At 39.9% G+C, this 23809-nt stretch overlaps 1 protein-coding gene across 2 annotated transcripts; it reads left to right on the forward strand.

The window, feature by feature from the left end:
* The first annotated feature begins 2377 nt into the window (after positions 1-2377).
* On the forward strand, positions 2378-23184 carry iars2 (isoleucyl-tRNA synthetase 2, mitochondrial). Of its 2 annotated transcripts, XM_041813081.1 has the most exons (24): positions 2378-2777; positions 4463-4585; positions 4738-4891; positions 4978-5126; positions 6105-6154; positions 6469-6578; positions 6699-6789; positions 7067-7182; positions 7272-7441; positions 7607-7697; positions 7843-7994; positions 8282-8442; positions 8572-8674; positions 10363-10456; positions 13352-13432; positions 14165-14273; positions 16128-16230; positions 16597-16719; positions 16806-16937; positions 17029-17135; positions 18958-19103; positions 19184-19374; positions 19627-19771; positions 22411-23184. In XM_041813081.1, exons 1-24 carry the CDS (start codon positions 2511-2513, stop codon positions 22554-22556), a joined length of 3114 nt encoding a protein of 1037 aa, XP_041669015.1. In that variant the 5' UTR covers positions 2378-2510; the 3' UTR covers positions 22557-23184. The 2 variants fall into 2 exon arrangements, with proteins under 2 accessions (XP_041669015.1, XP_041669016.1); XM_041813082.1 differs by lacking the exon at positions 13352-13432.
* Positions 23185-23809: the final 625 nt, after the last annotated feature.

The following is a 23809-nucleotide window of genomic DNA, read 5'->3' on the forward strand; positions in this document are numbered from 1 at the left end:
AACGTCATTAAAAAAAGACACACACACACACACACACACACATATATGTATATATATATATATATATATACAGTCATGGACGAAAATGTTGGCACCCCTGGAATTTTTCCAGAAAATACATCATTTCTCCCAGAAATTGTTGCAATCAACAAATGTTTTTGGTATACATGTGTTTATTGCCTTTATGTGCATTCAAACAACACAAAAAATCCGAAGGAAAAAGACAACATTGACATAATTTTATACAAAACTCAAAAAACGGGCCGGACAAAATTGTTGGCACCCTCAACTTAATATTTGGTTGCACACCCTTGGGAAATAATAACTGAAACCAATCGCTTCCTATAACCATCAACAAGCTTCTTACACCTCTCAACTGGAATTTTGGACCACTCTTCATTTGCAAACTGCTCTAGGTCTCTCAGATTTGAAGGGTTCCTTCTTGTAACAGCAGTTTTGAGATCTCTCCATAGGTGTTCAATGGGATTTAGATCCAGACTCATTGCTGGCCACTTCAGAACTCTTCAGCTTTGTCTCCAACCATTTCTTGGTGCTTTTTGAGGTATGTTTGGGTCATTGTCCTGCTGGAACACCCATGACCTCTGACACAGACCCAACTTTCTGACACTAGGCCCTACATTGCGGCCCAAAATTTTTTGATAGTCTCCAGATTTCATGATTCCTTGCAGACAGTCAAAGGCACCCAGTGCCAGAGGCAGCAAAATAACCCAAAAACATCCTTGAACCTCCACCATGTTTGACTGTAGGTACTGTGCTCTTTTCTTTGTAGGCCTCATTCTGTTTTCTGTAAACAGTAGAATGACGTGCTTTTCCAAAAAGCTCTACCTTAGTCTCATCTGTCCACAAAATGTTCTCCCAGAAGGATTGAGGCTTACTCAGGTACATTTTTGCAAACGCCAGTCTGGCTTTTTTATGTCTCTTTGTCAGCAGTGGGGTCCTCCTCGGTCTCCTGCCATAGCGCTTCATCTCATTCAGATGACCACGTATGGTCCCAGCTGACACTTTTGCACCCTGAGTCTGCAGGACAGCCTGAATTTGTGTGGAAGTTGACTGAGGATGTTTATCCACCATTCCAACTATCCTGCGTTCATTCTTTTGTCAATTTTTCTCTTCTGTCCACGTCCAGGGAGATTAGCCACAGTGCTATGGGTTATAAACTTCTTGATTATATTACGCACAGTGGACAAAGGAATTTCAGGATCTCTGGAGATGGTGTTGTAACCTTGAGATTGTTCATATTTTTCCACAATTTTGCTTCTCAAGTCCTCAGACAGTTCTTGGCTCCTCTTTCTCTTCTCCATGCTTGGTGTGACACACACACAGACACACAACACAAAGGTGAGTCAAATTTTATACATTCTAACTGGCTTCAGGTGTGATTTCTAGACTGCCAGCACCTGTTACTGCCACAGGTGAGCTTTAATGAGCATCACATGCTGGAAATAAAAAAGATTTACCCACAGTTTTAAAAGGGTGCCAACAATTTTGTCTGGCCCATTTTTTTGAGTTTTGTGTAAAATTATGTCAATTTTGGCTATTTTCTTTGAAATTTTTCTAATGCTCTAATGCACATAAAGGCAATAAACATGTGTGTGCCAAACACATTTGTAACCGCAGCAATTTCTGGGAGAAATGGTGTATTTTCTGGAAAAATTCCAGGGGTTCCAACAGTTTCGTACACGACTGTATATATATATATATATATATATATACACACACACACACACCCACACACACACTTGATCTCCAATATCTTAAGACAAAATTACTATACACAACATTAAAGACATGCAATATATATGTGAATATAAATGACAATTGAACTCTTTGTTAGGGCTGTTACATTAGCAGAATATGATCTGATCTTCTAAATAAAATTAAACAGTGTCGACTGGCTTCGTTTGTTAGCAAAATCAATCAATCAATCAATCAATCAATCAATCTATCTATCCATCTATCTATCTATCTATCTATCTATCTATCTATCTATCTATCTATCTATCATTGTTTGTGCAATTTCTCAATTTTTCCTTACAGCTGCTTTTGATCAAAATAACGACTTTGTTAAAGCCCATCTTGGCAATAGAATGAGATTAAAATAACATTGTATTGTTTAAAAACACTCTAAAAATGAACAAGAAGAGTACATTTTGGTCAAACACTGATTATTTGTTATTTTAAACTTGTCTGTTCGTATAAAGCACCGAGGTGTCTGAGTTAAATTGTAATTTAAACACTAAAAAGTGGATCAAAAGCGTCCTCCAGTGGACGTCTTTCCCACCGTACCTTCTGCTGTAAGAATGCGATTTAACTATTTTGCCCCATATCAGCTTCCGTAGGTGTCCTCCCTGAAATTTCTTCCGGAGAAACACAACGCTGGAAGCAGGCGGAATACATCAACGAAGTAGCTTCAAACTGTTACTACTAAATAAGCTTTTTATTTAAAAGTTGTGTAGTTTTACTGGGCCACACAGCTACGTTCTCCCTCCATGCTGTTGTGCCGGGTGTCGGCTGTAGGCCAGACGTTACTGAGATGGGGACGGAGGTCACAGCGGGGAGACGGCCTCCTCCACCGGGCGGTCTCCTTCAGCTCCAGCCGCTGTCATGGTGCGAGCTCGGGAGAGGAGAGTGCTCAGCCGGCAGAGAACGGCTCTGCTCAGGCACTGTACCGGGATACAGTGCTTCTTCCCCGCAGTGATTTCCCCATGAAGCTGACTGGACAGAAACTTCTGGACCGAGAACTGGAGATACAGAAGGTATGAGGAACGATAAATGTGACGACACTGTTAAAAAACTGGTAGTTTATACTTGATATGCCCTCTAACAGCCTGATATATGTAATAAAACACATAATCTAAACATTTGTACCTTTATGTAGAGTTCATTCATCATTTCGGCAAATATTGAATGTTCAAAGTAGTTGTGTTTCTTTTATTGTTGGACTGAAAAACTGGCATTTTACTGAAATGCTGTAAATACACGTATTGGTTTCTCACAATAAACTGTGGTGTGATCCTAGTAAAAATCAAACAGCACTGAAAACTGTTTCTATACCACAAAAAAAAAAAAAAAAAAAAAGAAAAAAAAATTCAGGCATGTTGTATTGGGGAATTTAAAGGGGACATATTCTACCCTTTTAAGACAAGCTTATATTGGTCTCAGAGGTCCCCTAAACATGCCTCTGAAGCTTGCTGCTGAAAAAACACTCGAGTATAGGATTTTTCATGTCTAATACTCCTCTATTTCAGTCCTTCAGAGAAAGAGCTGTTTGTCTAACTCTGCCCCTGACCACACCCCTCTCAGGAAATGGATGTGACACTCCTGATTTTACAGTGTTACAGATGCCTTTATCCAAACTTAAGGACCTGCCTGGGATTTGAACCATCAATCTCCCAGACCAAAGTCAGCAGGGTAACCCACTGAGCTAACCAGCATCTCAGCTGGCAGTTGCGAGGAAGATCAGGAGAGGATGGTGGAACTTACTTCCAAGCAGGGAGGACCAACTGAACCTGGGGGCAGTGCTAACTCCCCACATGAGGTCATGAGGGGGAAATCTGAGAATGGCTTGTTTCAGCACACATTTCCTGAAAGGTGGAGAAAGAGAGAGGAGGAGGAGGGAATGGATTTCGCTAGTACTTGATGGGATTGTGGACAGGCCAAGGGCACAGATTTGTGTTAGAAAAACCTGAAAAGGGATTTTTGCACAATATGTCCCCTTTAAAAGGATGCACGATAGTACCGGCATAATGCTACTGTGGTTGTTCATGTAAGAACTGCTGTTTTATTGATTTATCAAAAGCATTTGTTGTGGTTTGTCCTCTCATCCAGATACTTGGTAATATTGGGTTTGACTCAAATGCTTGTAACTGGTACTTGTAACAACTTTCAAATTGATCACAGAGTTTAAAGGCTGGAAACATTCAATCAGTAGCAGTATTAAAAGGGTCTAAGTGTATCAAAGCCTTGGTATTTTGCTGGATGAATCATTTACATATAAGCAACATAAAAATCCAATAATGTACATCATAAGTAATTTCTTGTCTTTAATTACCAACAGTTGCAAGCAAGCTGCTGCAAAATGTCTGCATTGCTCTAACACGCTGACAACATTTACACACAATAATGTTGCCATTTTATTTGTGATTTGGAAAGTGTTCTCCGTCTTTGCTCACTGCAGCTTTTAGTAAAAACTGTGTTGGGTGATCTAAAGTTGGTCTTCAAGCTTTTCTACATCAAATCATTAAAAATATGCATATTAGTCATTTTGGAATGCTTATAAAATGATTAAAGCACAAAAAAATCTTCAGCTGTACCTTTTTCGCCCCCTGTGATTGTGATTGTGTCTGTGCATATTTCAGTGCTGTTCCAGATATGTTACCTATGTATAATGTTGCTTAATTTGTGATATATTGAGAACATGATTTCTATCTTGATTTTGCAGATGTGCAGATTTGCAGAATTGTATTCCTGGCAGAGAGCGAGGAAGGCAAAGAAAGAGTTCTGTCTTCATGATGGACCCCCGTATGCTAACGGAGATCCTCACGTAGGCCATGCACTGAACAAGGTAATTATTAAACACTCTGTTCGTAATGTTTCTACAGTTGTGTCTCATTTTTACAAATTTTGGCTGCAGTAAGATTCAGTCAGTGTTGTTTTTGAATGCATCTCAAACTCTGCTGAAAACCAAATGAATAAACTGTTTCTCCTTTGATCCAGATCCTAAAAGATATACGTAACCGTTTTGAGATCTTGAGGGGGCGGCAGGTCCACTACATCCCAGGCTGGGACTGTCATGGCCTACCCATTGAGCTGAAGGCTCTTGGGGAGTTGGAGACCAGCAGCCTTGAACCACTTCAGATCAGACAGAAAGGTAAAAGAAGGAAGAGGGAGCTAAATGAAGCCACATGGCCTTTAAGATTTACACCTGCTTTAATGTGCTGTTGTCATCCAATGCAGCACGGGCATTTGCAGAGGGGGCCATAGCTCGTCAGAAGGCTGCCTTTCAGCGCTGGGGTGTTGTGGCAGACTGGGACCAGTGCTATTACACATTTGATGGGGCCTATGAAGCAGCTCAGCTCAAAGTATTCCAGGAGATGCACAGCAAGGTGAGCTATAATTGTGTTAGGCAGGACTGGTGTGGAACCCAAATGCTAGACACAGAGGCTAAGGCAGGGAGAAGTTGCAAACAAGGATTTATTTTTGTATTGTAGCTGAGAGGATCTTGAATCAGAACTTGTCTTGATTGTAGAGCAGTGGCAGAGTAGCTTTAGTCCGGAGATAGGTTTAGGTCCAAGGAAAACCAGAATTTGCAGGAGTGGAAGCTTAGGCAGGAGTTGAGCCAGGAATGCTGTGGGCAGAGGAAAACAAGGGTAAGAAATTTTGGTCCAACAGGTAGTAGTACAAATAGATGGCTGGAATAAGGCTGACTGAGTAAACCGAGTCTACGATCTGGCAGAGTGGTGGAAGAAGTTGAAGTTGAAGTTGAAGCCCAGTATTTATAGCAGTTGCAGCCCAACCTGCTTACCAGAGTCCGCCCCTGCAATCAAGCAGAAACACACACACACACACAGCCTTCTAGGAAGTAAAGGGCATGACAATAATGTGCTTTCAATAATACTGTAGACTATATAGACTCAGTAACTATTAACTAGAGCTTGGTAATAAACCTTTACAAGAAGGAGTCTGAAGTTTATATGGATAAGGATGAGAAACTTTGGATGTTTTATCTCTTTGGATGATTGAACAGCAAGTCACACAGCAGGAATAGTAACAACAGTCAGTTTGTCTATATTTTTCTGCTTTCACTGGAAGTAAATGTCACAGGGAAAAAAAATTAAAGATTATTTTTTGGGTGGCTTGTTTGGGCTGTGGTCCCTGGCTATTACCAGCATGAAGGCATAATTATGACTTGTGATAAATACAGACAAAAAGATTTTCCTTGCCTAACCTGTTTGTAACATGATTAATTGTTCCACAGGAGTGGGACCAAAAACTGAATGTTATTTTTGATAGCTCAGAAAAAAATCTGAGCGTTGTTCTTCAGTGAACAACCATATATTTTGTTTTCTTATCTTGTTCTCTAGGGGCTCATCTACCAGGACTACAAGCCTGTTTTCTGGTCTCCTTCATCCAGGTACTGACTTAAACAGCTTTCTGCAGCAATGGCTTCATGTGTCTTTATTGTTTTTATCTAATCTTTTTTATGTCCCTTGTTTAATGTTTTTTTTTGGTTGTTTTTTTAATTTAAGATTTAGTTTTGGGCCTTTTCATGATAGAGGAAGGACAGTGGATAGACTCGGAAACAGGGAAGAGAGTGGGGAGAGACATACGGGCAAGGGCCACAGGCCGGGTTCGAATCTGGGCCGCCCGCGTACATGGGTAGCGCCTTAAACCACTTAACCATCTGCGCTTTCTTAATGTTTTAACCTATTTTTCATTTCTCTATAGAACGGCTCTAGCAGAGGCTGAGTTGGAGTACAATCCTGAGCATGTGAGCAGAGCTATCTATACCACATTCCCCCTGAGCACACTGCCTCCTAAGATAGCCTCAGACATAGGTAATAAAACAAAATTAATCTATTCAAGGCACTTTAAAGAACAGCAAGTAAGCCTCTTTCTGTGTAAGTGATATTTTACTAGTGTACATATGCATATGTTTTCTATTGTGTCTACCTCAGCTGGTCTGGAAAATGTCTCAGTGTTGGTATGGACTACCCAGCCTTGGACCATTCCTGCAAATCAAGCCGTCTGCTACATGCCAAATGCACAGTAAGTGTCCACATTTGTAAATTTGGACATGGAAACAAAACAGAGTTTTTTCACAAGTTTCTCTGTCTAGTGAAGAATTTCTTCCTTGAATCAGTAGTTAGATCTACTAGTATGCCAGTATCATATAAATTTGACACAACAAACATAGGTTACTGACATAATTTCATGCCATGTTCTTTGCAGATGGGCCCATGTTCTTTGATGATACCAAAGTTAAACTGTTGCAGTGGTACATCTGTATTTGACAGTTATTCTGAGCTTTGATTCACAATTTCAGGTATTCTCTTGTGAAGCGAGAAGACAACTCTCAGCTGCTCTTAGTGGCCACAGAGCGCACAGCCAGCTTGGCAGCACTGCTTGGTACAGAGCTGGAGAGTGTACACACCTTCACAGGTGATGCTTACAACCACAGAAACACACAGAGCAGTGTACAGAGCACGCTGAGTTTCAAACTCGCTGATGACCGTGTCCCCCTCTTCAAGGCTCCCAGCTTGAAGGAGGGGTCTGCAAACATCCTACGATTCCAGACAAGGATGTACCATTGTTGCCAGCCAATCATGTGACCATGGGAAAAGGAACGGGATTGGTCCACACAGCTCCGGCTCACGGCATGGACGATTACAGTGTGGCTTCACATTTTAAGCTGTCAGTGGTAGGTTCCTCTGACGTAACCATAAATATATGATGCTAAACAAATAACATAGTGATAGAAAACAGAGACATAGCAGCAGTTTATGATTAGAAAAATAATTTTAAATAAACACATGATCCAGATGACATGGCTGTTATCCTTATAAGTATTTTTCCTCTGCTTAAGGAGTGTATGGTGGATGAGGATGGAAAGTTCACTGAGCTTGCCGGCCCTGAGCTGCAGCATCTTTCTGTAATGACAGAAGGCACAGAGAAAGGTAGAGCTTAGAAATAAAGTATATTTTCCTCTGTCTGAAAAGTGTGTGAATGCTCTACAAGTGCTTTTATTGTTTTTTTTCTAGCTAGGTTTATCATTATGTCCCCTTTTTTTGTATTTGTTGATCTGCTGACTTCCTGTGGCAGTAATCTCCATGCTGAAGGAGTGTGGAGCCTTGGTGAAGGAGGAGCAGTGCGTCCACAGTTACCCGTATGACTGGAGGACTAAACAGCCTGTTGTCATCAGACCCAGCAAACAGTGGTTTATCAACACAGCCTCACTTAAAGACAAAGCCAAGGTAAAGCTGTAGGACTCTTTTGTTCAGGCTTTTCTGGAAATTATAGTCCCATTTGATGCAAGAACAACATGCATTACACTTTTCCCAGAAGGGATTTGGGCATGTAAGGTGCTGGTTGGCCTAGCAGCTAGTTTGCACACCCCGTGTACAGAGATGAGAGTCCTTGAAGCTGGTGTACCAAGAGCAACTCCTTAATATCCCATTCTGTTCACTGTCCTGTCAAAAAAATGTTTTCAGACCCCAAAAAAAACATTTAAAACAATACAATGTTGTGTCTGTTATTTCAGGAGGCATTGCAGAAGGTGCATATTTTACCTGAGTCAGCTCGGAGCAGCTTGTTGGCCATGTTGGACAGACGGACTTACTGGTGCATCTCCAGGCAGAGAAGCTGGGGCGTCCCGATCCCCGTCTTCTACCATAAAGAGACTGGAGAGGCTCTCATTAACAAGTAAGCTGCTGCACAACAAACCTGCAGATAAACAGGCTTTAATACTACTCAGTCTGAGAGAAATACAGTGGAAATATGCACACAAACACATGATAATCTGAGCTTTCTCCATATATGTGTACTCTGCAGACACTCAGTGTCCCATATTGCAAAGCTTTTTAAAGAAAAGGGAAGTGACTGTTGGTGGGAGCTTCCTATTGAGACTCTGCTGCCAGCAGAGGTGCTGAAGAAGGTGAGAAAATTTGTTTATTAGTTTTTATGTTAAATTAGGAGGTTGTTCCTTGTTTTTGTAAAAGAGACCTTATTTTAACATACCAGACATGTATTGTGGATGCACATTGTTTTAGAATTCCTGCAGTAGATGCACTGAGTAGACTGCAACAAAAGCTGTGGCATCCTTTTTAAACAGACAAGCTCAGATTGATATTTAAGGTTTCAGACATTATAACAGGAAGGATTATTACAGAGATACAAGCTTTAAATCAGGGGTCATCATGTACATTTGCACAAGGGCCAGATTTAGTCTCAACAGAAACTCGGGGGCCAGAATTTCAAATATACAAGAATTAAATAAATATTTTAGTCTGATAGAAGTATTAATGTAGTAGCGTTTGTATTTTCTTTTATTATCTTATTATTTATTATCTATAATGCAGCAGGCTACAAGGAGACAGGCCTGACAACAGAATTGGCTGGGCCCTAAAAAATCCCAGAGAATGGGCCCTCCCAGTTGTGATTTAGTACTAGTATTAACTCATTTTTGACATTTTTACCCCCTTTTTAACACTTTTTGCCTCTTTAACCTAATTTTTGCAAGATTCTAACCCCATTTGAACCACTTTTTCTGCTTGTTTGATCCCCTTCGTGCCATTCTTATCAACAATTTTGTAACTTAAAACCAATTTTTGTTACTTTTAACCCATTTTTGATACAATTTCCCCCTTTAACCCAATTTTTGCCATTCTTTAACCCATTTAAACCACTTTTCCTGCATGTTTTATCCCCTTTGTGCCACTCTTTTATCCATTTTTGCAACTTTTCTTCTATTTTTGCCACTTTTAACTCCTTTTTATTACTTTTTTGCACTGTTTTTGTCATTTCTAACAAATTTTGATACTTTTTGACCCTTTTTTTCTCTTTTACCAATTTTTGCCACATTTTAACCTCTTTTCACAACTTTTCTGCCAACGTCTGTCCCTTTGTGCCCCTCCACAACCCATTTTGCCACTTATCACCCATTTTTGCTACTCTCTAACCCCTTTTCACCACTCTATCTGGTCATTCTTGCAACCCTTTTTAGATATCTGCTGATTGTGACAGTAAATTTCAGTAAAAACAGATCAAATTTAAAGTGATTCCAAAACCGTTTCAATATTGTTATTTTTTGGATGGATTTAAAAGCTGCAGACATTTAAAGTCAAAGGATACTGATAAAACCACAAAATCTTCTTTTCCTCCTTTTCTGAATTTAATGATTTTTTTGGGGGCCGAACAGGAAGCTTCTGGGGGTGTGATATGGCCCCCCCAGCCGCCAGTTGATGATCAGTGCTTTAAGGCGTTCACTGCTTTTTTTTTTTTTTTAAGATTTATTTTTGGCCTTTATTAGATAGGACAGTGGATAGAGTCGGAAGCAGGGAGAGACATGCAGGAAATAGTGCCACGGGCTGGATTCGAACCCGGGTCGCCTGCGTATATGGCGTGCGCCTTAACCACTCGACTACCGGCGTGCCGCGTTCACTGCTTTTTAAAGATGAGAAACAGTCTTCAAGATGCCATTCTCACCAGGCTCAGCTAACAACAATAATGTTTTTGTCATGCAGAACAATGGATTTTAAGGTCCACTGCAGACGTGATTGTCGTGTTCTCAAACACACTAGTTAAAGAAATTCAATTTTATTTCTTACTGTTGTCTGTTATCAGAGTAAAGCAGGTGCAGCATCTGACTTTGTTCGAGGAGAGGATGTTCTCGACATCTGGTTTGACAGCGGGGCATCCTGGGCGGCTGTGCTAGAAGGTAAATCTTTTACCATTTTTAATCTTTCTTATCTCTCAGATTACAAGATATTTTAAAAGTTTTGTTATTTTTTTTATAAGCAACTGCATTCATGAAAATGTTTCTTTGCCTTTACATTCATTTTTATTTCCTCAGAGTTTTCCTGTAAAAGTTCCGATTTTCAGTGAAGTAAAGCATTCACTGAAAAGCATTTCTCTCAATATGTGCATTAATATTGCTCACAATGTGGTAGTGTTGGTCCTTTGTGCTGGTTTCTTTCCACAGGGTTCCACAAAGGCGTTGAAACTGCCTTTAATCAGGCAACCTGTCATTAGTTTTATTGCAAAGAAAGCTTCTTACACTGCCCTTAAAAGACTACCAATTAAGTCTGCATGTTGCGTGTAATAAATTCACAAGCTGTGGTCTGATCACAAACCTAGATTAAGCAGTGCAGTCTCAGCAGTCATCACGCTGCATCCAGGTGAGATGTAATATTGGATGTTTCCTCTTCAAAAGGTTGAGAAGCTGTTTTTAACTTTATTAGTGTGACAATTTATAGATGTGCAGGATTCCTGTGGATCCTTGAACACCTGCCATAGTTTTTATTTTTGAAATGTACTTTTGATTTAGACATGTCTGAAAACGCAATCTAATTTACTGCTAAAGGAAAAAAAAGTGTTTAAAAGAATCTGAGGTCAAGATAAAAATATGTGGGACTGGTTAACAGGGAAATCCAAAAGGCACCGGTGCTGTGCAAAAATAGAATTCTTTTATCTCTGGTTGGATAATAAAAAGGTCTTAAAAGTCTTAAATTAGACTGCAAAAAGTGTGAAGCAAGTTTCAGACTGCTTTTGACAATGTACCTTTTTTTAACAAACACTTTCCTCCTCTCTCCAGAACTTTCAAAAACCTTGGCTTTCTTGTGTCATCATTGATGGAAACATTTTTTGTCAAATATTTGAGTCAAGACTATAATAACTGCAGACATCCAAACTTTTCCTTCAGGAAAGGAAGAAAAGGAGATGTTGTGGTTTTAAGAGTATCCTTTGGCTTTGAATGTCAGCAGCTTTTAAATCCATCCCACAAAAAATTAATATTGAAATAGTTTTAGAATGACTTAACATTTGAAATGTTCTTACAGAAATTTACTGTCATAACCAGTAGATATTTAAAAAAGGGTTAAGGTTGGCAGAAGTGCTGCAAAAATGACCAGATAAAGTGGTGAAAAGGGGTTAGAGAGTAGCAAAAATGGGTGATAAGTGGCATCATGGGTTGTGGAGTGGCACAAAGAGAAAAAAATTGGCAGAAGTAAAGTTGCAAAAATGGATAAAAATGGCACAAAGGAGATAAAACACATAGGAAAAGTGGTTTAAATGGGTTAAAGAATGGCAATAATTTGGTTAAAGAGGCAAAAAGTGTAAAAAAAAAATGGGTTAAGAGTAGCAAAAATTTGATTTTCAAGTTCCAAAATTGTTGAAAAAAAGTAATGAAAAGGGGCTAAAAAGTGGCAAAAACAGAAGAAAAGTGGTAAAAATTGATAGGAGTGGTGCAAATGGGAAAAAAACAAGCAGGAAAAGTGGTTCAAAAGGGGTTAAAATCTTGCAAAAATTGGGTTAAAGAGGCAAAAAGTGTTAAAAAGGGGATAAAAGTGTCAAAAATGAGTCAACACTGATACTATATCACAAATGGAGAGTGCCCATTCTGTGGGATTTTCAGGGCCCAGCCAGTTCTGTTGTCATGCCTGTCTCTTTGTAGCCTGCTTCATTATAGATAATAGGGATAGATCTCACTGGTAATGACTAAAAATGTCCTGTGTTTTGAAAGAAAATACAAATACTACTACAACAATATTTCAATCAGACCAAAATATTTGTTCAATTCTTGTGTATTTGAAAGTCCAGCCCCCAGAGTTTCTGTTGAGACTAAATCTGGCCCTTGTGCAAATGTACTTGATGACCCCTGATTTAACAGAATGCTACCCATCACAGCTCTGTATTCATATGTCACATGCCACACAAATTTCTAAGTCAAAGTGCTCCTCAATGCCAAATTAGACACTGAACAAGACTAAACTTGTGGGTTTAGGTACAAATTAACAGCAGACATTATTGCAATTTTGGTTGGCTGGCCACTCCTGGGAAGGTTCAACACTGTTCTCAGTTTTCTCCATTTGTGGATAATGGCGCTGATCATGGTTCGCAGGAGTCCCAAAGCCTTGGAAATGGCTTTGTAACCTTTTCCAGACTGATAGATTTCAATCACTTTGTTTCTCATTTGTTCTTGAATTTCTTTAAATCGTGGCTTTCTGAGATCTTGTAGCCTACTTCACTTTGTCTGACAGCTTCTATTTAAGGGATTCCTTTATTCAAAATATCTGGCGGTAATCAGGCCTGGGTGTGGCCAGTGAAATTGAACTCAGCTTTCCAAGAGCTGTGGTTAATAACAGTTAACTCATGATTTAACAAGGGGGCAATTACTTTTTCCTACAGGGCCAGATAGGTTTGGATTTTTCCCCCCTTAATAAATAAAACCATCCTTTAGAAACTGCATTTTCTATTGACTTGGGTTGTCTTTGTGATGATCCGAAACATTTAAGTGTGATAAATATGTAAAAAAATGAGGAATCAGAAAGGGGGCAAATACTTTTTTACAACACTTTATGTCCAAAAGGTCACATCTTCTGCACGATGTAAAACCTCTACTCTCAACAGATTAACATCTGCTACTGACAGCTGTTTATGTCAAAAGGGTTGATATCAGCTGATGCATCTATGTATCCTTATTGTGCAGTCAAATATCTGAAGTTTCCTGTAGTGTTGATGTCTCTTTGCTTTCTTTTAATTTTAAAACACTCTACTGAATGATAAGTTTAAATAATCCTCTTTGCTGTGGTTGTTTGGTTGTTGTCACTTCCAGAGGAGAAGGAGGCAGACTCTGAAGAGCCTGAGTCTCATCTCAGCTGGCTTCCTGCTCCACTTCGCAAACCTCTGGTCACAGGTTATTGGATAAATCCCCTTACAGTGGTTAAAATGGCAAAGTTTTTCTTCTAATACCTCTCTGCTTCTCTGCCATTGTGCCTCAGAGGCTTTTACTCCTGTACTCTTATTCTGCTCAAACCCTCCTGAGTTTGCCTTCAAATGCTCATAGCAAGCATCTATGTTTTGTGAGTTGACATAAAGCAGTGATATGATTGTTTAAAACCTCAGAAAACTGAGCTTTTTTGGCACCAAATTACTTGAAAACAGATGTGGGAGTCCAATCCAGTAAATAAAGACCAAGACTTTTTGAATATGTAGTGGGGACCATTATAGAATAGCAAACATGGAAGAAAGAAGTTGCAGGGAAGTCGTTATGATGGCATGAATGTTGTTACCCTCCCTGTCACCCTCTCTCTCTCTTGCTCCCTTGTTTGCACGCAGGTTATACTCAGAGCGTCTGGCTTTGGAGAGCACTGTGGCTGTTAGCTTCCTTTTTTCAGGAATGGCACAAACTCTTCACTCTCCTCTCTGTTGTGTCTGTGGATCATCTGTTATAAAGCTGTTTGTGTAATGTCTCCCTCTGAGGCTATTGCAGATGGTGTTGTTTCAATTTTACACTAACGCTGGCTGTTTTTCCTTGTTTTTTCTAGACCTTTCTGTTCTCTGGGACACACACTAACAAGGTCTTTCACCTTTACTCTGTAAGTTTATAAGTGACTTATATTTTCCCTTTTCCATCTGCTACACCCAGAATCAGACTCAAGGGCAGATGCGTACGTTGAAGGGAAGGACCAGATTGGAGGATGGTTTCAGTCCTCACTGCTCACTAGTGTTGCTGTGAGGAATAAAGCTCCCTACAAGTGAGTGTGCCTTTCTCAGACCACTCCCTTTACCCTCTCCCTGCATACTTACACACTGTTTGAAAACTGGCTTGGAGGTCAGCCGCCAAAAAATGAGTGTGCATAGAATGGATAGTTAAATCCATTTACACCTAAAGCTGCATTAAAATCCCCCTCTGAACCCTTATTTCTAAACACCCAGCCTTCCGTCCACCAAGCCTTGGCTGTTGGGTTCTCATTCACATTATGATCTGGGTTGTCTCCATTGATGTTTAAGGTTTCTTAAATACCACTCTAGCCATCGTCTTTATCATTGCTCGACTTTTAAGCCCTAATGTTATCCTTCAGCTCTCCTGCATGAAGGCTAAAGAGGCTAAGACCAAGATGTTTCTGATCCCGTCTGCTTTCCTGCATGCATTTGAGTTTAACGCGTTGTACAGGTCTTAAAGACTAAAAGAACACAAGAAAACACTGGCAAAGTAAATAACATATTAACTTAAAGGGCATATATTATGCAAAATACACAAAAATATGTGCCCCTGGCATGTCCCCAAAAACCCGAAAAATCCATTCCCTGCCTCCTCTCTTTCTCCACCTCTCAGAAAATGTGTGAAACAGGCTGTTCTCAGATTTCCCCCTCATGATGTCATGTGGGGAGTTAGCCCAGCCCCCAGGCTGTGTTGGTCCCCCCTGCTTGGAAGGAAGTCCTGCCCTCCTCTCCTGAGAGCCACATCATTAAGCCACATCCATTTCCTGAGAGGGGCGTGGTCAGGGGCAAAGTCAGACAGGCTGAAACAGAGGGGTTTTTAGACATGCAAAAATACTGGAGCATTTTTTCAGCAACAAACTTGATAGTTATGTTTTGGGAGACCTCTGAGACAATATAAACTTGTCTTTAAAGGGTGAAATATGTGACCTTTAAAACCAGGAAGTGAGTGGCATTGTACCATATTTAACAAAGGGTCACCAGTTAATCCAACACCACTTAAACCATGACACCAGTTACATACATCAGACAAAAAAAGACAGAAAAGATGCCAAGAATTTGAACTTCTGTCAGTGTCTCCTTCCTCCTGAGACTGAAAAATGAACATGTAGTCATATAGTTTATCTGACTGAATTTTATTATATTTACTTCGATGGTTTTGGATTTTTGTAAATGAGGGAAGCATGCTCCATAGACATGTTTTACTGTCTGCCCTTTGCTAATACTAAGGCATGTTTTGGGGACCTCTGAGATCAATATTAACTTGTCTTAAAGTGGTTAAATATGTGACTTTAATATATAAGTAATTATATAAGTAATCAGTTGTTTAAATACTATTTCCACACAAACTTGTGGTTCTCCCATGATCTTGTGATCTCTCATCTTGACCTGCTTAGAGCTGTGCTCTCTTCGGAAATGCATCCACTGGGCTTGGCTGTGTGCCGTCGATCAGAGCAAACCACTCCCAGAATGCTGCACAAGAAGAGCATGAGCTGCTTGTTTTTACAGTGTCATTCATCCAGTCATCATCAAAAGCTCATAACCATCAGTTAGGGCTGGTACGCAGGACAACTAGTACACGAAAGCTTTGCCTTCTGGCTCTTCTGGCAACATGTTTTGCAGTTCTGACCTAAAGAGCCTGTCTTTACTTTCCCAGGCAAAAATTTCTGGAAGTCAAAGTTGAGAGCTAAAGAGAAGCAGTAAGAGAGTTGTCTAAAGAGAATGCTTCAGGTGTATGTTCACTAAAGGGTTAGCGAAGATTTAGATGTACTACTTTGTCCACCAGGATGGCGAAAATTAGCATAATATAAAAGTTCATTATGGTTTACAAAACCATAAAAAAAATCAAAGTTTAGTGAATAATCTTCATCTTGTGGTTGTGTGTTTAGGTCTCTGGTGGTTCATGGTTTCGCTGTCAGTGAGAAAGGAGAGAAAATGTCCAAATCTGTGGGGAATGTGGTCGATCCTGATGAAGTCATTAATGGAGGGAAGGTAAGAACCGAGCACGGAGGGTGAAAAGACCCCATAAATATTTAGCCTTTGTGCAACTGTCTTCTAATCTTTATAATTGTTATTTCATATAATTGGCTTTGATGCTAAAACAGTCATTTATTAAAATCATCTTTTTCTGCTGTGATTAAATGTTGTCTTCTCCAGGGTTCTGTGGGGCGTTAAACCAATTTTCCAACTTCTTATCCTGGATTGTGTTTAGAAATCCGGACAGTTTGGGCTCTTCTGCCGTTTGATGCAACTGCAGCTTATGCTTTTGTTACAGAAAACTTTAAAAAGTCCACTCTGCTATGTGAGTTTTGTGAGATGCACTGCCTCATACTTTTATCCTTCATTTTAATTTTCTAGGACTCCAGCATGCCAGCGTACGGAGCAGACGTGCTGCGTTGGTGGGTGGCCGAATCTAACGTCTTCTCTGAGGTTCAGATTGGACCGACGTCTCTCAACTCAGCCAGAGACAGCATCAACAAGGTATCAGTGCTGTTACGACTCTGTGCTTGTGACTGGTTATGTTTTATGAATCAACTTTCATGTTCCGTCCATGTCTGTCTCTCCAGTTGAGGAACACTCTGAGGTTCCTGCTCAGTAACACATGGGGCTTTGATCCTCGAGTTCAGGCTGTGGATCCCAAAGAGATGCACTACATCGACCAGTACATGTTACACCTGCTTAGAGAGTACAGCATGAAGGTGTGTTTTAGTCTATTACTCCTAAATCCAAGTCCCAGAGTGACATGTAAACTCTGAAGCTAAACGTGTCTGTTCTTGTTTGTTTTTGTAGGTGACGGACGCCTACAGTGAGTTTGATGCTGGCAGGGTCATCCGTATCCTCCAAGCCTTCATGACCAGAGACCTCTCTAGTTTTTACTTCAGCATCATCAAAGACCGGTAAAAACTGTTAAACAGAATGCATTTGTAGCACACTTTGGTTGTAAATGTGTTCTACAAGTGGGTTTCCATTTTGTTAAACTTGGGCCCTATTTTTACAATTTTTAGAAGTTTGAATGACCTGTAGGCTCCAAGTGTTACAAATAGCGCAAACAATTTTTAAAATCTGTTTACCACAAAACTTTCTGCTACCAGGGCTCAGTAATATGAGGGAAATCTGTATGTGTGGTCACACTGTTTAGTATTGCAATAAAGATATCACATCTAATACAAAAACAATTGTAAAGTGTGCATATAGCTCTAAAGTTCCTATGACTTTCTGTTTTATTACAAATCTTACTTATCAGACACAAATATCACAGTGATAATATTGCCAACAGATTTGTTAATTGTATGCACAAGACTGAGTCAGGGGGCATGGTTTAGTACTGCAAATCCGTGCACATAGTGACTGAATCTTAACCATGCAAAGCTGATGGATTGGTCAGACTCACCAGACTCTTTGTGCTGAATGAAACGCAGTTCTGACCATTTTGCGTCATTTAAGGAGAACGAGGCAGCAGCTATGGCAGGGTTTTTTGTACTCAAAACCGTTGGTAATGTCTTCTGCCAGTGTAGTTTAGATCTTTTAGCTGCAGTTTTATCAGAACTGGACCACATTTCTTAAAAATAAATAAAGAGTCAGACGGAAAGCTCTTTATGTTGCTCTTCTGCCAACCTGCTCTGGCATGAGTTTGCGATCATTATGAATGGGTTGAGTTGTACTGTAAGCTGGTGTATACAGTGGATGTTACCGCTGCAGCAGTTCAGATTTAGCTATAGCTATAGCCCCAGTTTTTCTGGATTGTCCACATTTTTTAGTAAAACATGAGCAACAAGAGCAGTCACACTGAAAGTTTCTCTGAGCAGAGAAGATGTTTTCTTCCACTGTTCATATACTACAGCAGCATTTGTCTGTCAGTTTGTTGCAGAGCTGCGCATACGTACAACCTTAGTTTGCTTGCCGCTCTGATTGGCCCATTATGAATGTGACAGACAGACAGAAAGTTAGTCCAATCACCTTCTGAGGCCAGATGAATCTGATGAATTCCCAGATGAATCTGAAATACATCCACACAGTAAAATGGCCAATCTGGCATGTCAGGTTAAATGAATCCATGCCTGGTTCAGGAAACTGTGTCAACAGGTTGAAAAAACTGTATGTGTGTATTAGAAAACCCTGTAGAGTTTATATCAAGGCTTGACTTTAACACTTGCTAACCCGCCAAATATGGGTGAGTTACAGCCGTTGTGTGCACTGCAGTGACTCCAGCTAGCCATTTTGCAGGTTGAATTCATCATTGTCACAACCTGTGCTTCACTCTAACTGCACTTGGCTGTCAACACCAGTGTTTGTGAATTAGATGTTTATTGCAATGTGGTTGTCTGGGGGCCATTTCTCTCAAATGCATGCAATGTTGCTCAGCCTCTCTGTGCAAGTGTGTCTGCACACACTGACTCAACAACTGTCATGTCTAATCTAATAAAATGTTGGCAGTGTAGAGTGAGGAATCAATCTACAAAAGAAAAAAGCTTTAGGGTCGTGAATGATAAACACAGACCTGCACTTTCCCCTCCTACTTTTAAGCTCCTCCCTGTCCACGGTGGATCAGCATGTCAGCGCTATTTGTGTGCGCATGCTTCAACTGTGTGTGTGTCTCTCTCTTTCACACAAACCAAGGATGCCCAGTTTGTTTAAATATTGCATGATTAATGTTCCCTCAGTATTATTGGTTTATAAAGGGACACCTAAATATTTTTTCTTATAATTTTTTTTAATCAGGTTGTACTGTGACCCAGAGGACTCTTTGGGCAGAAGATCGTGTCAGACGGTTTTAGAGGAAATTCTGGATGGAGTCACCAGATCTATTGCTCCCATCCTGCCTCATCTAGCAGAAGAAGTCTATCTACATGCACCAGGACATGATGGTATGTGCTTGCTAGTTTTACCAGGTTAGTACTGTAGATAACCCTTCAGAAGAGTTCTCAAACTTTGGTTGTTTCTGCAGAAGGAGAGACATTATTTCAGAGTGGCTGGGTCAAAAGCAGCTCTGTGTGGAGGAGACCAGGATTGGAGGAGGCAGTGGAGGGAGCATGTGCAATCAGGGATTCCTTTCTGTCATCTATACCTGGGAAAAATGCATCTCTCTATGACCTCACCATCGCTATTGAACCTGGGCTGCTGTTTGAGCTCATGGAGGTAAAGGTTTACATAAAAGAAAATCGAAATAAGCCCATATTTAAAAAGGTGGAGGTCATGTTTAAGATTTAAGTCAGTGATAATAATGATGGTTGCACTGTGACTGTAATGTGTGGTTTTCCCATCACAACACTTCAATAAATACCTGGTTTAGTTTTACTACATAGCAAGTTTTTTAATGGAAATTTACCAGCTTGATTGTTATTTGGGTTGTACGTTTTTTTCACTCCTGTTCTCCCCTTTATCTCTCAGTCCCTCCAAGAAGAACCGTCCTCCACCTCCTCTCAGCTTGCTGAGCTGATGATGGTGGCACGGGTCAACCTGACCAGTGAGCTTCCCCGTGACCTGCCCCATGATGCTGTGCTGAGCCACGGCACCTTCCTTATCAATCTGGAGGGTAAGCAACATGTGAACATTGTAACTGATTTGATTTACTTGTTGAAGCTTGTAAAGCTGCGAATGTGAAATATATCCATGCAATGGATATATGAAACACTATGTTTGGCATGCCAGATTATCAACTGGCTACATACAGGTACAGGCCTATTCCCTACTTATTCATTTTCTGTTATTATGGGGAGTGGGGCATATCAAAAAGGCATTCCTGCTGTTTTTGTGGGGATCTAAGACAATGTCAGACAGAAGAAATGCTCCAAAGTTGAAGATTCTGCTTGTGGTTTAACTCTCCCTGTGGAAATGTGTGCAGCTGTATAACCAACATAACAAACATGCCAGAAATCCTTCCAAGCAGCTTGTCAGGTTGTTGTTGGCTGTCATGTCTCCCTGTTCACTGCACAACAAGCAACACACAATCACACCGAAAGTCGGCGTAACTTCCAAGTCAGTCGTGGGTCTCTAAATTGGTGTCTAAATCGTCTGAAGTGTACGTCCTGCTGTAGCCTAATTGTAAACCTTAACTGGGTTACTTAAACATAGACATTACCTACACATTAGCTCTTGAAAAGCATAAATGCTGTCACATTAACAAAGAACTGTTTTATTATAATCAAATGACTCAGTGCTACTGTCACTTGACTCAAGCACGTCTTTCTGACAGCTTCATACAGTGCAGAGATAAAGAGAAAGTGGATTGTATTCTCTATTTCTTCTAATCCATGGTGCTTACAAGTTTTTTCTCTGGTTTCCCGTTCCTATGACTACATTTCAATAATAATATAACATATACAGTCATGGAAGAAAGTATTGGCACCCCTGGAATTTTTCCAGAAAATACACCATTTCTCCCAGAAATAGTTGCAATTACAAATGTTTTTGGTATACACGTATTTATTTCCTTTATGTTCAGTGCTTAACAAATTTATTAGACCACTTGTTATATTTGTCTCAGAGACCTTTCAGCATCATGAAGTGCTTTAATGCAGACTCTTTCATTTTCAGTCAGCTCTCCACATTTTACCATTTTGAACAGGAATGAGGAATTTCAAACTGAATTCACCCAAATTTGAGCTGGCTCACTGGGCTTCTCTGAAAAGTCAGAAATGAATCAAGCATCACATTAAACCACTAAAACGAATTTTTCCATTCAGGAATGCAAGTAAATAACTATAATTTGACATATTAATCAAGAAATATTAATGTGCTTTACTATTTCTTTCAGTTTTTTTGTAAATCAGTAAATTTGAAAATTAATGGATAACAATAATAATGATATATTAGCATTAAAAATATCATTTGGGTTAAAGAGCTTCTACATATTGGTGTATTAACCATTGCAGAAAGATAAAAAATGGTTGTGGTAATTACCAATGCTGTTAATTTAGGGCAGCTGTGGCATAAACCTTACTTTGGTTAGGGTTAGAGTTATTGTTAAGCACTGTACATTGGAGCAACACATAAAAGCAGAAGAAAAAAGCCAAAATTAACATATTTTTACACAAAACTCATAAAATTGGCTGGACAAAATTTTTGGCGCCCTCTAGTTAAAATTTGGTTGCACACCCTTGGGAAAAAATAACTGAAACCAATCACTTCCTATAACCAGCTTCTTACACCTCTCAACTGGAATTTTGGACCACTCTTTTTTTTTTTTGCAAACTGCTCTAGGTCTCTCAGATTTGAAGGATGTCTTCTTGCAACAGCAGTTTTGAGATCTCTCCATAGGTGTTCAATGGGATTTAGATCCAGACTCATTGCTGGCCACTTCAGAACTCTCCAGCGCTTTGTCTCCAACCATTTCTTGGTGCTTTTTGAGGTATGTTTGGGGTCATTGTCCTGCTGGAACACCCATGACCTCTGACACAGACCCAGCTTTCTGACACTAGGCCCTACATTGTGGCCCAAAATCTTTTGATAATCTTCAGATTTCATGATTCCTTACACACAGTCAAGGCACCCAGTGCCAGAGGCAGCAAAACAACCCCAAAACATCTTTGAACCTCCACCATGTTTGACTGTAGGTACTGTGCTCTTTTCTTTGTAGGCCTCATTCTGTTTTCTGTAAACAGTAGAATGACGTGCTTTTCCAAAAAGCTCTACCTTAGTCTCATCTGTCCATAAAATGTTCTCCCAGAAGGATTGAGGCTTACTCAGGTACATTTTTGCAAACTCCAGTCTGCCTTTTTTATGTCTCTTTGTCAGCAGTGGGGTTGTCCTCGGTCTCCTGCCATTGCGCTCATCTCATTCAAATGACGACGTATGGTCCGAGCTGACACTTTTGCACCCTGAGTCTGCAGGACAGCCTGAATTTGTGTGGAAGTTGACTGCGGATGTTTATCCACTATCCTGCTTTGCATTCTTTTGTCATTTTTTCTCTTCCATCCATCCATGTCCAGGGAGATTAGCCACAGTTTCATGGGTTATAAACTTCTTGATTATATTACACACAGTGGACAAAGGAATTTCTAGATCTCTGGAGATGGTCTTGTAACCTTGAGATTGTTCATATTTTTCCACAATTTTGCTTTTGGTGTGCTTTTGCTGCAGGGAGAAAAAAATGTATGCAGTAAAACAACCGCCATACCTATAACCAAAAAAGCATGTTCCACAGTGTGCTTATATGTGTCGCCTTCCCTTCAGGTGGCGTTATCCGTGAGGACAGTGCTTACAGTATTGCAGTTGTTCCAACCTCTGGTTTGCGATGTCCACGATGCCGCCGCTACACTGCTGAGTCAGCAGACTGCCTGTGCCCGCGCTGTCAGAGCATCATCTCAAAGGCTCACTGACAAATCACCAACATACTGTCATCATGATGACCAGCAAACACCACCTAGACCTGCACACCGACCAGGTTTATGATCGTCGTCTCCAGGAGCTGAAAAACGGACTCCAGATCAGCTGCTGCCTCACTCCAGTTTTCTCAGTATTTGGAATTTTGCCTGAGCTTAAATGACATTGAGCATTCACTGGGTAAGAACGGCCCTGATAACATCCAAACAGGCTGTTCTTCAATGTGCTTCAGACTTCACTGTTGTTATGCACTTAAACACTTTGCTAAAACAGCAGAAATAAGAATCCAAACAGCAAGTGTGTGCTGTGGCCTGAATGTGCAGGTTTTACTTCAAAATCTACAATCAGCATGAGCAGATTGTTTACTGTATATATTGTCGGTAAGATTTTGATTAGAGGGGGATATTGAACTGAAGGCTTATTGTTGTTTTATGTGTGGATGGAAAAGAAATGTACTATGAAGAGTGTCACTGTGTGACAGCAGTAGAGAAGTGATTTTGGTTGTGGGAATGTTTCTTTTTTGTAAAATAAACCCCGGTCCTTTTTAATTTTACCATCAGACTGATGCTTGTATGAAAATGGTGTATCTAAATATAAATAAAAAAAGTTTTATTGCTGAATTTACTTAGTTTGCAAGATGTTACTTCCTCATCTCCACTAAACCTGTGAGAATTTATCAGTTGACATTTTTTTTAAATAATCAGAAAATTAATAATTTTCTGTAGTTATTTTTAATGGATATATATCAAGTCATTTTTTATTTTAGTTCAGTTTGGGAAAAAAGAGCATTTTTTTCTACTTTCTGACATTGTCAGACTAAAATTAAGAGGGCATCTCAAAAATAAGAAATTGTGGAAAGTTTTCTGTAATTTACTTTAAAGAGAGAAACTTTCATGTATTTGACAATCATCATAGATGAAGTGAAAAATTTCAAAACTTTGTCTCAATGATTAACTGTTACAGCTCATCAAAATCTAAATTCACTATCAAAACTAGGGTTTTAAACAGCTCTGAACAGAGCCTTGCACCTTTGTGCATGCTGAGGTTTGGCAAACGTTGGGATTGATGCACAGCTGGAAAATGGGCTGCTGTAGTTTTGCCTATCAGAAAGAATCAACTGCTTTGTAACAAATGTAAAGGTACTCACATAAGTGTAAATGATAGAAGAATTTCTCTATGCTGATTAGTTTGCATGTGCACAAGCTTTCAGCTTATGAGTGCATGGCTATTATCCTTCTAAAAACACAGA

This window comes from Cheilinus undulatus, linkage group 18, assembly GCF_018320785.1.
Source record: "Cheilinus undulatus linkage group 18, ASM1832078v1, whole genome shotgun sequence".
NCBI classification, from domain to species: domain Eukaryota; kingdom Metazoa; phylum Chordata; class Actinopteri; order Labriformes; family Labridae; genus Cheilinus; species Cheilinus undulatus.

Bases quoted from the DNA above. Each gene is read 5' to 3' on its own strand.
- iars2 (XM_041813081.1), top strand. From the start codon at position 2,511: ATGCTGTTGTGCCGGGTGTCGGCTGTAGGCCAGACGTTACTGAGATGG. The intron at 2,778-4,462 runs GTATGAGGAACG...TTGATTTTGCAG, and splicing joins GAGAACTGGAGATACAGAAG to ATGTGCAGATTTGCAGAATT. The intron at 14,274-16,127 runs GTGAGTGTGCCT...TTGTGTGTTTAG, and splicing joins AGGAATAAAGCTCCCTACAA to GTCTCTGGTGGTTCATGGTT.